This window comes from Adiantum capillus-veneris, chromosome 7 (genome assembly GCF_014529385.1).
Source record: "Adiantum capillus-veneris isolate H3 chromosome 7, ASM1452938v2, whole genome shotgun sequence".
NCBI classification, from domain to species: Eukaryota; Viridiplantae; Streptophyta; class Polypodiopsida; order Polypodiales; family Pteridaceae; genus Adiantum; species Adiantum capillus-veneris.
The window spans coordinates 143,104,187-143,117,267 of NC_140937.1; the positions used below are offsets into that span (position 1 = coordinate 143,104,187).

The 13,081-nt window shown below is 40.3% G+C and overlaps 1 protein-coding gene across 1 annotated transcript; it reads right to left on the reverse strand.

Annotated features, from left to right (window-relative positions):
* Positions 1–7,830: 7,830 nt before the first annotated feature.
* On the reverse strand, positions 7,831–8,813 carry LOC147454729 (histone H3.2). The gene has a single exon (XM_086517415.1). It carries the CDS (start codon positions 8,751–8,753, stop codon positions 8,343–8,345), a length of 411 nt encoding a protein of 136 aa, XP_086373541.1. The 5' UTR covers positions 8,754–8,813; the 3' UTR covers positions 7,831–8,342.
* Between the last annotated feature and the right edge of the window lie 4,268 nt (positions 8,814–13,081).

Here is a 13,081-nt window from a genome sequence, read left to right on the forward strand (position 1 = left end):
TTGAGTTTCCAGCTTGTAATCCCGACGTAATTTCACCTGCTGATGTAAATAATTAGAGATGTTCTCACCTCCAAGGCTGAGGTATATAAGCCAAAGTTTTGTAACCTAAAGGGAGGATTCAATTATTAATCAAAGTGAGTTTTTGAGCGCTGTGACTGTGTCTGAGAGAGAGAGAGAGAGAGAGAGTCTTATCTTCTTGCTACGCGAGCTACGGGGCCGCCATTGGAGAAGCGACACCGCCATTGTGTTAGCAACGGCGAGAGCTACGCACAGATACCAAGAGTGCGCACTATCGGCTTCTACGTGTGGTAAGTTCCTACGAGCTTCGGTGTGAGTTTTCTTCCAACTCGTGTGTCGGAATAAAGCATGCAGCATATCTATAGAACCACAACAAGTAGAGCTACACATTCGTACCATCGGGGTCAAGTTTCAATCACCAGTATTTTTCGGCCTGTCTTCATACGCGTTTACCGCACGGAGTGGTTATAGGTTGATTTTGCAGTTCAAGTCTTTAGGGTGTTGTTCTTACCTAGTGTATAGACTTCCCCTTGAGTTTGAGATCGATTCGATGATTCTAGATCTTGTTTCGTATAGCATTCGTTCGTAGTACGGATTTCAGTCACTTGCGAATTTTAGAACTTAGATTTGATTTCCTTAGTAGTGATTGTCATTAGAAGGTCGAGTAGGTGATTTGACACCCACCTAGTTGTTTCCATGCGCCTGCGGGTCAAGCTCCGTCCTCGTCTGACAAATTCTGTTGTTGGTTGAGTTCTCGCTATTTAGCTTCTGCTAGCGGCGTAACCGCCTTAACACCAAACGTAGTGCGAAATGTGGTCTTTACAATGTCTTGATCAACTATCCTTATTTGATGATAGCCATTTTTTAGGTCAATACTACTGAAGTAGGTGGACCCTTGTAGCTTATCAAATAGGTCTTCTACCGGCGGAACGGGAAACCTATTCTTGATAGTGATCCTATTTAGTGTTCTATAGTCGACACACATACAATATGTGTCGTCTTTCTTTTGCACTAATAGCACAGGTGAGCAAAATGGAGATGAGCTAGGCCTAACCATGCTCTTCTCAACTAACTCATGCACTTGCCGCATAATCTCTTCTTGTTGAGCTTGAGAAACTCTATAAGGAGGTTTATTAGGTGGTGAACTTCCTGGAAGAAGTTCAATTGCATGGTCATCATTGCCTTGTTTATGAGGTAGCTCACAAGGGATGTCGTCAATAAAGACATCTTGAAACCCCTTGAGAAAATCGGACAACTCTAATTCTTTGTGATTGTTTATATTTTCTTTTGTTAAAGAATTAGGTTCATTTTGAGAATCTTTAACAAAAATCATGTACACGGAAATAGAGCTCTTTATTGACTTATTGAAAGCTTGCGTATATACAATGGGTATGGTGTTACCCATTTGCTTAGCATCTATGTACATATCTTTTTCCCTGAACCTAAAGTAGATTCTTCTTTCAAGGAATTTAACATTGGCAGCCATGCGATCAAACCATGGTGCCCCTAGGATTACATCCTCATGCTTGAGAGGAGAGATAAAGAAGTCCTCTTTGTCCACATAGCTTTGAACATGGAGCCTCAATTTCTCAATTAAGGGAGTGACTGAAGCTTCTTGCCCCTTGAAAGCACCATCTGCGGGTAGGACACCTAGTTTGGTGGCCAACTCTTTCTCCAAGCATGTCATAGAGGAGATCCTTTGTGGTGAGTTTCCTCCTCTTGGATTTTGACCAAGGTAGCTCTAGGAGGTTCATGGTGGGTATTCTTTTGGGGACAAGCGCGGTACGCATGCCCTTGCTCACCGCACTTGAAACAGCGGTTATCCTTGCGATAATGCTCAAGCTCTTCAGGAGAGAGTTTGTTTTTGCCTTTGTAAAGTCCCTTCTCCTTAACTTTGTTGGAATTTCCCTTAGGAGACTTTTGGACATTGTCCTTCCCCTTAGGCTCATTGGAACCGTTGTTTTCCGTGGGCTTATAATTTCTTTTAGCCCCTGTTTAGAAATTGATTTGAGAAGCCACCATGGTATGGTGTATAACCACCGATATGGTCGTGGCCTTTCGGAGTTGACATACTCCGCCATTTCTTCAGTTAAGCCCGCAAAAAATTGTTGCGTTTGCTCTTCAAAATCCAACTTTTTGAAGACAGTGGCTTTGAGTTGTAGGTCCCAAAACTTGTTTACATATTTGTGAATGGATTCATAGGGAGAGAGCTTCAAGATTTGCCATTCGGTGAGTACTTTGTCTTTGGCCATCGGTGGCCAGAAACTGCTTCACAATGGAAGCTCTTTAAAGCTTTCCATGTTCGTGGAGCTTCACCGTTGGCCCGTAGGCTAGACCACCATTGCTTGGCGGACTTTTGAAAGTGCATAGCTACATGGCATAGCTTAGAGGATTCTGTGAAGCCCTCATCTCCAAACGCCAGATCAATTTGTCGGATAAAGGCCAAGACTTTGTCCGTAGCACCAAAGGTGCCATCGTAGGTAAGGAAAGAGATGCTCTTCCCTCCCTCTTTGAACTTCTTGAGCTTGGACGATCTCTTCCACGCGGCATAGGATTTCCTATGGCCTCTTCTTTTTTATGGTTCAAAGTTGCACCATCGCAAAGTAGCTTGGCTTTTGGTTGGATTTGCATCACAAAGCCAAGAGTTGTTGGTGTAGGCCTCCCTTCTCACAAGCTTGGAGTAGGTGATAAGCTTTCCGTTAAAGCTTCAGAAGGAGAGAGAGAGAGAGAGAGAGAGAGAGAGAGAGAGAGAGAGAGAGTTTTCTTACTCCACACATGGACTAGTGTGAGTGTGTATGCAATAATGCCTTGAGAAAATCACCCCCCTCTCTCTCTTGATCGACCCCTCTTGCTATTTGCTCATGCTCACACCCTATTGGCCCATGCCAAGCTTAGCCAATGAAATTTAAGCAGCATAAGTGATAGCCTTCTGACATGTGTCCTATCATAATAAATAATATCTAATTCTCATAAATGATTTTCTCATGTTAAACTGATCATTTAATATGGGGAAGTGCCAGGGGAGAAAAAGTTAGAATATTGGTTAAGCTGGCAGACCGGCCACATTAGGGATCCAAAGGAGGGAAAATAGGGATCCAAAGGGTGGTTCATCTGCAAAAGAGCAATGTGCAACAATGGGCTTAAAAGACCCTAAGGTTCAACCCATTAAGACTTCCAAAATCATAAGGTTCCAAAATTCAAAGGATGTGTCCAAAGGTCAAAGATTATGGAAATTGGATGCTTTGTGTGTGTCCCAAAAAGTCTTCATGCATCCCTACATAGAAGGGGGCGAGCCCTAGTTGTAGGAGATGAGAGAGAAACTCATACACACACACACACACACACACACACACACACACACACACACACACACACAAGCTCCCTTTACACAAAGGGAATGAGCGACACATGTCAGCTCCCTAGCCTAGATGCCCACAAGGTGTACTCAAATCCTATTGGATGGCCTTGGAGGTGGACCAATGAGAATTAGGCTAGAGAAAATCTAGTTTAATTAATTTAAAAACACTTAATAAAAGAGCCAATAAGAATTAAGCTCTCTAGATGACTATTGGACAGTCTCCCAAGGGGTCCAATGAGCATTCAACAGCCCAATGGCTTGCCTGATTCCTATTGGCCAGGAGACAAAGGTCCAATGAGAGTTTAGTTGCATTAATTAATTACCTAAATCTCTCACAAAAGAGGAAAGGGGGACACATGTCAGAAGGCTATCACTTATGCTCCTGAAATCCTATTGGCTAAGCCTGGGGGGGGGAGGTCCAATGGGATGTCTGCATGAGCAAACAGCAAGAGGGGTCGACCAAGAGAGAGAGGGGGCTGATTTTCTCAAGGCAATATTGCATTACACACTCACACAAGCTCATGTGTAGAGTAAGAAGACTCTCTCTCTCTCTCTCTTCTCAAGCTTTAATGGAAAGCTTATCACCTACTCCAAGCTTGTGAGAAGGGAGGCCTACACCAACAACTCTTGGCTTTGTGATGCAAATCCAACCAAGAGCCAAGCTTCAATGCATGCTCATCTCCTCTACCATGCTAATTACTAAGTTAAGCTATGCTTATATGAGTGATTATGTGAGGAGATGTACATCTTTCTCGTAAGACTACTCCTTCCTCTCAATCTACTCTCATACCCCGCTAGCTCTCACCATCTTCGAAGGTGCGTGAGGTCTTGGATCTGAGACCGTGAGGGAATTGATGTTGTGTTTGATAAGTGTTTTGCTTAGTGCTTGAAGTTTCCATCTTCATTGCACTAGATAGTATTGAAGTAACACAAAGAACTGTATTGTAAAATGTCTCTCTTGATGGGAGAAACCATAATACAAAGCCTTTTGGAGGGGGGGGCGGCTCCATGCAAATCCGGTCCTCAATTGTTGTCAATTGCTTAATTTCTCTCCCTTTTGAAGTATTGTTCATGCTAACTAGGTGTTATACTTTATGTTTCTCTCTAGCACTCTTGTTATTCTCATTAGGAATCTATTCTAATGAAATGCTCACTATGTCATGCCATTTTCCGCTACACACAAGTTACTAGACCATTAAATGTTACATGTCCCCCTTTCCCCTTCTGTGAGAGCTTTAGGTAATTAATTAATGCAACTAAACTCCCATTGGACCCCTTTGTCTCCGGGCCAATAGGAATCAAGCAAGCCATTGGGCTGTTGAATGCTCATTGGACCCCTTGGGAGACTGTCCAATAGTCTTCTAGAGAGCTTAATTCTTATTGGTTATTTTATTAAGTGTTTTTAAATTAATTAAACTAAATTTACTCTAGCCTAATTCTCATTGGTCCACCTCCATGGCCATCCAATAGGATTTGAGTACACCTTGTGGGCATCTAGGCTAGGGAGCTTAGATGTGTCCCTCTTTCCCTTTGTGTAAAGGAGCTTGTGAGTGTGTGTGTGTGTGTGTGTGTGTGTGTTTCTCTCTCATCTCCTACTTCTAGGGCTCGCCCCATCCTATGTAGAGATGCATGAAGACTTTTTGAGCACACACAAAGTATCCAATTTTCCTAGGCTTTTGACCTTTGGACACAACCTTTGAATTTTGGAATCTTAGCATTTTGAAAGTCTTAATGGACTGAACTTTAGGATCTTTTAAGCCATTGTTGCACCTTTCTCTTTTGCAGATGGCCTCCCCTTTGGATCCCTATTTTCCCTCCTTTGGATCCCTATTGTGGCCAATTTGCCAGCTTAATCAATATTCTAACTTTTCCTCCCTTGGCACTTCCCCATATTAAATGATCAGTTTAACATGAGAAAATCGTTTAGGAGAATTAGATATTAGTTATTATGACAATAGATATTTTGCCAAGAGGACCTTAGTAAATACTTTGGACAAACCAAATCATCCTACAAGCTTGATAAGGTGTCATGCTCAAAAAATTAAATAATCTCAAATAAAACCATTGATGATGATGATGTGTGTGTTGTGAGAGAGATATCACACACAGAACATAGAGCATTGATTGCTAGAGAAGATCAATTTAACTTATTGATTTTGCTTTGCTCAAAAGAGAAGCTTGTGAAGCATGCCAAGAAATACAAATTCATCCTAGAACAAAGGATGTGAGGAGAGAGAATGGACAAAACAAGAGGATGTTACACCATAAAGAGGCAAATTGCAACATTGAAACCAAGTATAAATGTCATTTGATATTTTTTCCGTAGCAAGAGGTATGGAACGCAAATATGGCCTAATGTGAACTTCTTACTCAATGTGACATTCTCTTGTACAACATACAATGCTACAAGAGGCAACTAATTTGAGTTGGATGAAGCAACTAAAGAAGGAACATGTACCATAGAGAAGCAAAATATTGTAGGTATGTCCACCTCGGATGACTCTTTATGTAATGAGATTGTCCATGATACACTCCTTAAATCACCAAATTTTATGCCTACATGAGACAACTTTGTCTACACAGTTCAAGTTACCTTAGACATTTCCTCTTTGTCTATAAATGGTTCTCTTTTTTATAATCCTTAAGCCTAACAAGCATTTCCAAATCACAATAGGTCTCAATAAGATGTTTGATCTCGTTTCTTTAGGCTATAATCTAATAAACACACCTTGTAATGTAATGCCAAAATTGACTTGTTATTTCACAAATATGTTAACGGCAAACTTTCAAATGTGAGCTTGATTATGCAAGCAATTAGTGTGAGCATTGCTAGAAGTCACCATCTCAATGTTGTAGGCATGTCCATCTTATACGAAAGTTTTCCTCAAAAAGATATTCTTGTTTTATCCACAATCTTAGAAGAAAATTATAATCCTAATCCCAAGCATGCACTAAAAATAGTTCCAAAATATTATTAGAGATATCACTCTACTTAACAAAGATAAAATGCTCTTAATCATCAAGCATGCATCAAAGTCAAATCGACAAAAAAAAGACAATGCAATAATGAAAAGACAAACTTCTTTTGTCCTACCATAACTTGACAAGCATGATAGAGCTTGGAATAATCAAGAGCATGTAAGAGCTCAAGAAATTTTGGAGGACCATTTCATATCACCTCATTCCCAAAAGGAATGTACTAATATAAACATCAAGGTCATAAGGCCCATAATGTCCTATCGCACATTGCATATTACCAAGGTACATGCTTCTAGCAGTGGATAGTCTAAGCATTGAAAGTAAAAGTCTTGGCAAGAGATACTAAGAACAATCGTTCAAGGTTTAAGTAATCATCACCATATTAAGGGTATTGTAATAAAAAAATTAAACAATAAGAAATTTCCACCACTACAATAACAATCATACATGTTGTGAAGTAAAACACAAAATGTGAGATTGGTTACTCTTCCATTATATCTATGGAACTTGCAAGGCTTTGCCAATCCATGTGTAGAATAAAAGATAAGTTGAAACTATTTCTATTATACCTCAACATTCAAGGAAACAAAAACATAAATCCCCAAACTAACTTATAAGAAATGGACCAAGTTTGTAAAATTGACATGGGCAAATTATCTACTAGAATGATTAGTATCAAAACTCACATATACAGAAAAGCAATAGAATAGTTCATATTCCCATCTTCATTAATGATATAACATATGTTGTAACTATGTCTTGTGCTATGATCTATGAGTACGTATTTACATGAGCATAGAAATGCATACGCTTACTCAAGCTAGAGAAGATTAAAGTTGGACATTCCTATGAAATTGACATGGTGACTACTAGCTACATTATATATCCTCAATATAGAGATAGGCTACCTTAATATATATGCACAAGAAGCAAATGGAAACAATCAACATACTGAAAAAAAACCAAAAAAAAAAGGGCATTGTTTGCAAGACTGGATTCAAGCCTTTGTGGTATACATCTCATAATTCTAACCCTTAATTACTATGTAGATTATCTTTTGTTTACACATTGTTACTCACTTCAAGTCATTATAAAACCAAAAAGTAAAGAACCTCTAATATGGCACCTCTACCCTACGCTTTCAATGTTTAGAGAGAGTCAATCCCAAAACATCAAAGTGGTCCTTCCGTCTCTCTGATGACATAATACTGATCTGATCTTGATTCATTGCCATAATAGAGCTTTAAGTTAATAAGCCACAACAAGATACTATGAAATTTATGAGCTCACCAACATGTAGCCTAATTACATGCCACATAAGGATAACTCATGAGCTCACCAACATTAAACCTATATAAACACCCCTTCCCCTTAACTCCACAACATCTTCACGAGAGCTCCTACCTGCCTATCACCATTAGCTATCTCATTAATTCAATAATACTTGATCATTACAAATACACAACAAGAGGCAACCATATGAGTGATGACAAAGGATATTACACGCTGTAGAGGAATCTTGTCAGACCTTTTGATGCTAATATCAATCATATGATCAATGGCCTTGGTCCGAAACTTACATTGTCCTTAATCACTTGCCTGATCAACAATATGTCAACTAGAAATCATGATTCTTCAATTTGACATTTGGGTTTTCATCTAGGAACCAAGCCAGTTTGAAAGTATAGAACCCTATTGAAAACTAGGGAATTGAACAAAAATCAACATGCATCCTCTCAATGTTTCCGGAACCTGTCCAGCACTCTCAAGATTTAATGCATCTGTGATTATCTTCCCTTGTGTCATGCATTACCAATTGCATTTTCGTTCGCACCTCTTATCTTTGCTATACAAGGATTGGAAGTAACGTCCAATCAAAATTCAAAATTACATTAACACAGAAGACACGCAGCAACTCTATTGAGAGAGAAATCACATGAGGGTGGTGGTGTAAAAATACACCGTTTGTAAAGAGAATATGAAATGCTTACGCCCTTTCACCCCTGATACGGCGAGCAAGCTGGATGTCCTTGGGCATGATAGTCACACGCTTGGCGTGAATTGCACAGAGGTTGGTATCTTCAAAGAGACCCACAAGATAAGCTTCAGCTGCCTCCTGAAGGGCCAACACAGCGGAGCTTTGAAAGCGAAGATCAGTCTTGAAATCCTGGGCAATCTCACGCACCAGACGCTGGAAAGGAAGCTTGCGGATGAGCAGCTCCGTGCTCTTCTGGTACTTGCGAATCTCACGCAGAGCAACTGTGCCGGGCCTGAAGCGATGAGGCTTCTTGACGCCGCCTGTGGCTGGGGCAGACTTGCGAGCAGCCTTGGTGGCCAGCTGCTTCCGAGGGGCCTTCCCTCCTGTGGACTTGCGGGCGGTTTGCTTGGTACGCGCCATTGCGAGAGCGGTATAGAGAGAATGTGCAGAAGACGGAAGCGCAGAGCGAGAAAGGACGAAGCAGTCGATACCTCTACGAGCCTGCCCCCACCAAGTTTAATAGAATCCCGTTCAAATTTTCGTTTTCCCGCTTTTTCCAATCCAACGGCTGATATTCTCCAAGCCTTATCTAACGGCTAGAGCCAGCAATCCGCGTTCTTTCATCCCATTGGTCACTTCCGCCTCACACTGTCTAATCCTGCAATACATTTGTAAGAACATTTATATGACCCTTTTATGAGGCAAAAAGCCAACAAACACCCTTTGTTGCCATTATGAGAGAGTAGAGCATTATAGCCACTTATTTATGATTGCGACTTCATTTGAATAGAGTTGCCACATTGCTAAGTGTGCATAGCTCAGATACAAAAACATCTAATATAATATATTTTCAAAGCTGGTGGACTTTGGGGACAGGTTTCACCAAGTCCACTTCTCCCCCTCCTCTCTCTCTCTCTCTCTCTCTCTCTCTCTCTCTCTCTCTCTCTCTCTCTCTCTCTCTCTCTCTCTCTGTGTGTGTGTGTGTGTGTGTGTGTGTGTGTGTGTGTGTGTGTGTGTGGAGAAACCTTTTTTCTATAATACATTATCATGTATTTTTACATCTTTCTAGATCTCTTTTCATCTCCTTGATAAGTATGTTCTTCATATGCGTCCAAGGCAAAGAGTAGCTGAAAGAAGACTGTTCCACCAATCGACCGAGTGATTAGGCAATTCCCAATCACGAAATCCTTGAGTAGTGTCATGATTACATGGCACTGGTAAATTAGACACACAGGCACATACAAGCCCCCATGGCACTCTAAGTCCATTGCCCAATCTAAAGATCCTCTTGATTGGCAATCATAAAAGCAACCAACCCACAAATTTTTCAGTTGAGTTGATCCCTTGTTTAAAGAGGGTTAATGCTTTCTTTCCCAATAACAATGCAAGGTGGCTTCTTAAAAACAAAACTCCAAAAGCATGATTCTACCCCTAAATAACTATATTTGATTCTTCCAACCCACACAAGCTTAGAGCATACAGTTTTCCAAGATTTTACTTACATATTGCATGTTTGCCCACAAAGTCCAAGGGGGGCAGGAGAGAACAGTTTATCCCAAGACTTCATATCCCAAGTACCATGACAGTATACGACTGCTTTGTCTATCAGCCATCACAAAAATCTAGACCAGTATGTGTCAAAATTGAGCATATGTTTAAAGAGGGTGACTCTCCTAGCCATCATGTGATTTTTAAGCTTTAGTATCCCCAAACCGCCTAGGCCAATAGACAAAGTGATATAGTCCTAGTCAATCCAAGCTTTGTTGAAGGAGCCCCACAGAAATTGCAGAATCCAAGATCTAAATCTATTCAAGGCTTTGTCTGACCAATCCAACAGTGGTAAGAAAAACAACAAATATGGAACCAAAATTGCTTGTATAATCCTCACTCTCACATGAAAGGCCACTCGTCACAATGCCTACTTGCAAATTTTCTACATACCCTTTCCTCCACCTAGGTAATCAATTGTCTATTGGTAACATCCACCCCAAGCGGGTAACCTACATGCCTAAAAACAGTAACCCTTTGAATTCTTCTCCCCCCATATTATTACCATACATATATGATAGTGACGAGTGTGAAAACACTTAGGACCGTCGGGGTATTTTTTCCCTCACTAGGAGGTTTTTTCCCTCGTGCATTGTATATACGCCCATTATTAAAGGGCTAACTTATCTTTCATTGTGCACTTAGCAATACTACTGTTTGTTGTGTCTTGAGCTTCTTTGTTGTCTTCAAGCTATGTGTGTTTCCTTGCAACCCTATTTGCAACAATTGGTCTCATAGCAAGTTGCAACTCCGTATCTACTATAGCCAGTATTGTGTAGGCAATTTTGTCCTTTTGTGCAAAATTTTTGTCAGTGCCATTATCTGCATAACAGGTCCCTTATAGTCTTCTTTGGATTATGCTATATGGCATGTGTTGGTCCCACTTTGTTTCTCCTCTTTTCGCGCAATTTACACATCATGTGCAGGCACTTGCCATGGCTCACAAAACACAGATGTGTTCAAGATGTTTGCTACGGAGGAAAAAATGGATGGGGACAATTACCCAATGTGGGCTTACATGATGGAACATGTTCTTGTGTCAAAGGGAGTTTTGAAACACTGTGCAAGGCATTGATGTACGCCCTCGTTCTAAGGATACAAGCAATGTTGAGGATATTGCAGGTTTTGGTGGCAGGATGCCGATAGAGTTGTTTTGCCTAGGGTTGAGCAATCTCGTTGAGAAGTTAGAGATGTGCAAGATCATGCATTGACTGTGTTAGTGCACTATTACTCCTCACATTCGTTTTGCTAAATCAGCTAAACGGGCTTGGGATATTCTTGTTGGTCTGCAAGTCGTAATGAGGCTAAAATTGCATTGTTGTGTAAAGAGCTGGAATCGAAGATTATGCAAGAGCTGGTATCAAGGAAATTAATGAGCACCTTATTGTTTTAGGTGAAGTCAGTTCCGACAGTTCCCTTGTGCAAATTGTTTTTGATGCTTTGCCAAATTCTTACCGGACTTTTGCTAGTACTTGGAGACTTATGTCACAAGGAAATCCTCATGTTGTCAAGTTTGATGCATTGTGAATATTGCTATTGCAAGTCACTTTCAAGTTTCAAGAAAAAATAGGGTTAAACAGCATGCAATTGAACACGCCTTTATTGCTACTTAAAGAAAAGTGATAACAGCAGCAATGTAGCCACTTCTCATGATTCTTCGACGAGTGGCAAATCACATGTTTCCAATGCTTCTACTGGCAACACCTCATCTGGGAACTTTGGTGAAAAGGACAAAAAGAATTTGTTATTATTGTTAAAAAAATGTTCACTTGATCAAACAGTGTCCAAATTGAAGGCAAAAGAGCCTAAGAAGAAAGAGGTTGGTTCCACTACAAGTGCAACAATTGTACAATCTTCTTTGAAAGGAGATCATGATGCTAACATAGATGTAGAATGGGCTTTTAGTGTAGATTGCGCATACGATCCTTCTATCCATGATGCATGTATGCTTGTTGCTATACAGATTCACATGTGTGGTACCTTGATAGTGGTGTTACAAAGCACATTGCCTCTCATTGTGACTTGTTTACCTCTCTCAAGGATGTCCCTCATGGGAATACAGTCACTTGTGCCAACAATGCCTCTTATCCGGTTAAGGGAGTTGAAAAGATTGTTTTAACTGATACAAATGGCAGTTCTTTCACACTTAATGATACACTTCATGTACTTGGGATCAAGAAGAATCTTTTGTATGTATCTGCACTTGCTAGACTTATTCTTGTTGTGAAATTTGTGGATGACAGATGTACAGTTCATGATCTCACTTTTGGTGATGAAATTCTTGCATTTCGCATTTTTTTTCATAGGCTGTATAAGCTCACTTTGTATGACAAGTGTGGGAAGAATATTGCAAATGCACTTGTGGATTTAAAGGTTGTTTCAGATGCAAAACTTTGGCATGCACATTTTGGGCATCTAAATTTTGCCAGTTTGTCGCGTTTGCAAAAATCTGATATGGTTGCTTCTTTGTTGCCTCTCGAAGCATGTATGAAGTATTTTTTGTGAAGGTTGTATTTTGGCTAAGATACAACGTTTGAAGTTTCCAAAGGTGGTTCAATAAGGGCTACATACAGGTTGCAGCTTGTGCATTGTGATGTTTGTTGGCCTATGCAAACTCCATCCTTAGGGGATATTTACCTTTACTTGGTGATTTTCATTGATGATTACTCTAGGTATGCATGGGTGTATCCACTTAAATCTAAGTCCGAAGTGTTTATGTGCTTCAAGCAATTTCTGGCTATGGTTGAAAATGTCTCTAAATGTACTACGGGCACCCTCCATTTAGATCAAGGGGGGGACTATAGTCTCACACGTTTAATGCATTTTTCGCTAGTTGTGGGATAAAACACCAAGTACAGTGCACTATACACCTCAGGAAAATGGTGTTGCTAAAAGGAAAAACAGGTTGCTTATGGAGATGGCAAGATGTATGTTCAAGAGTCAAGCGTTGCCATCATGTGTTCTATGTATGTACTTAACAGGTGTCCTATGAGAGCTTTGCAGTCTATGACTTCGTATGAATCATGACATGATAGAAAGCCATCTATTGATCACATGCATGTTTTGGGTTGTTTTGCTTATGTTTTGCTACCACAAATGCAACACAAAAAATTGGATGATAAGGTTGTTAGATGCATTTTTGTTGGTTACAGTATTGAAAGCAAAGGTTATAGGTTGTACCATCTGCAAACAAAGCATAT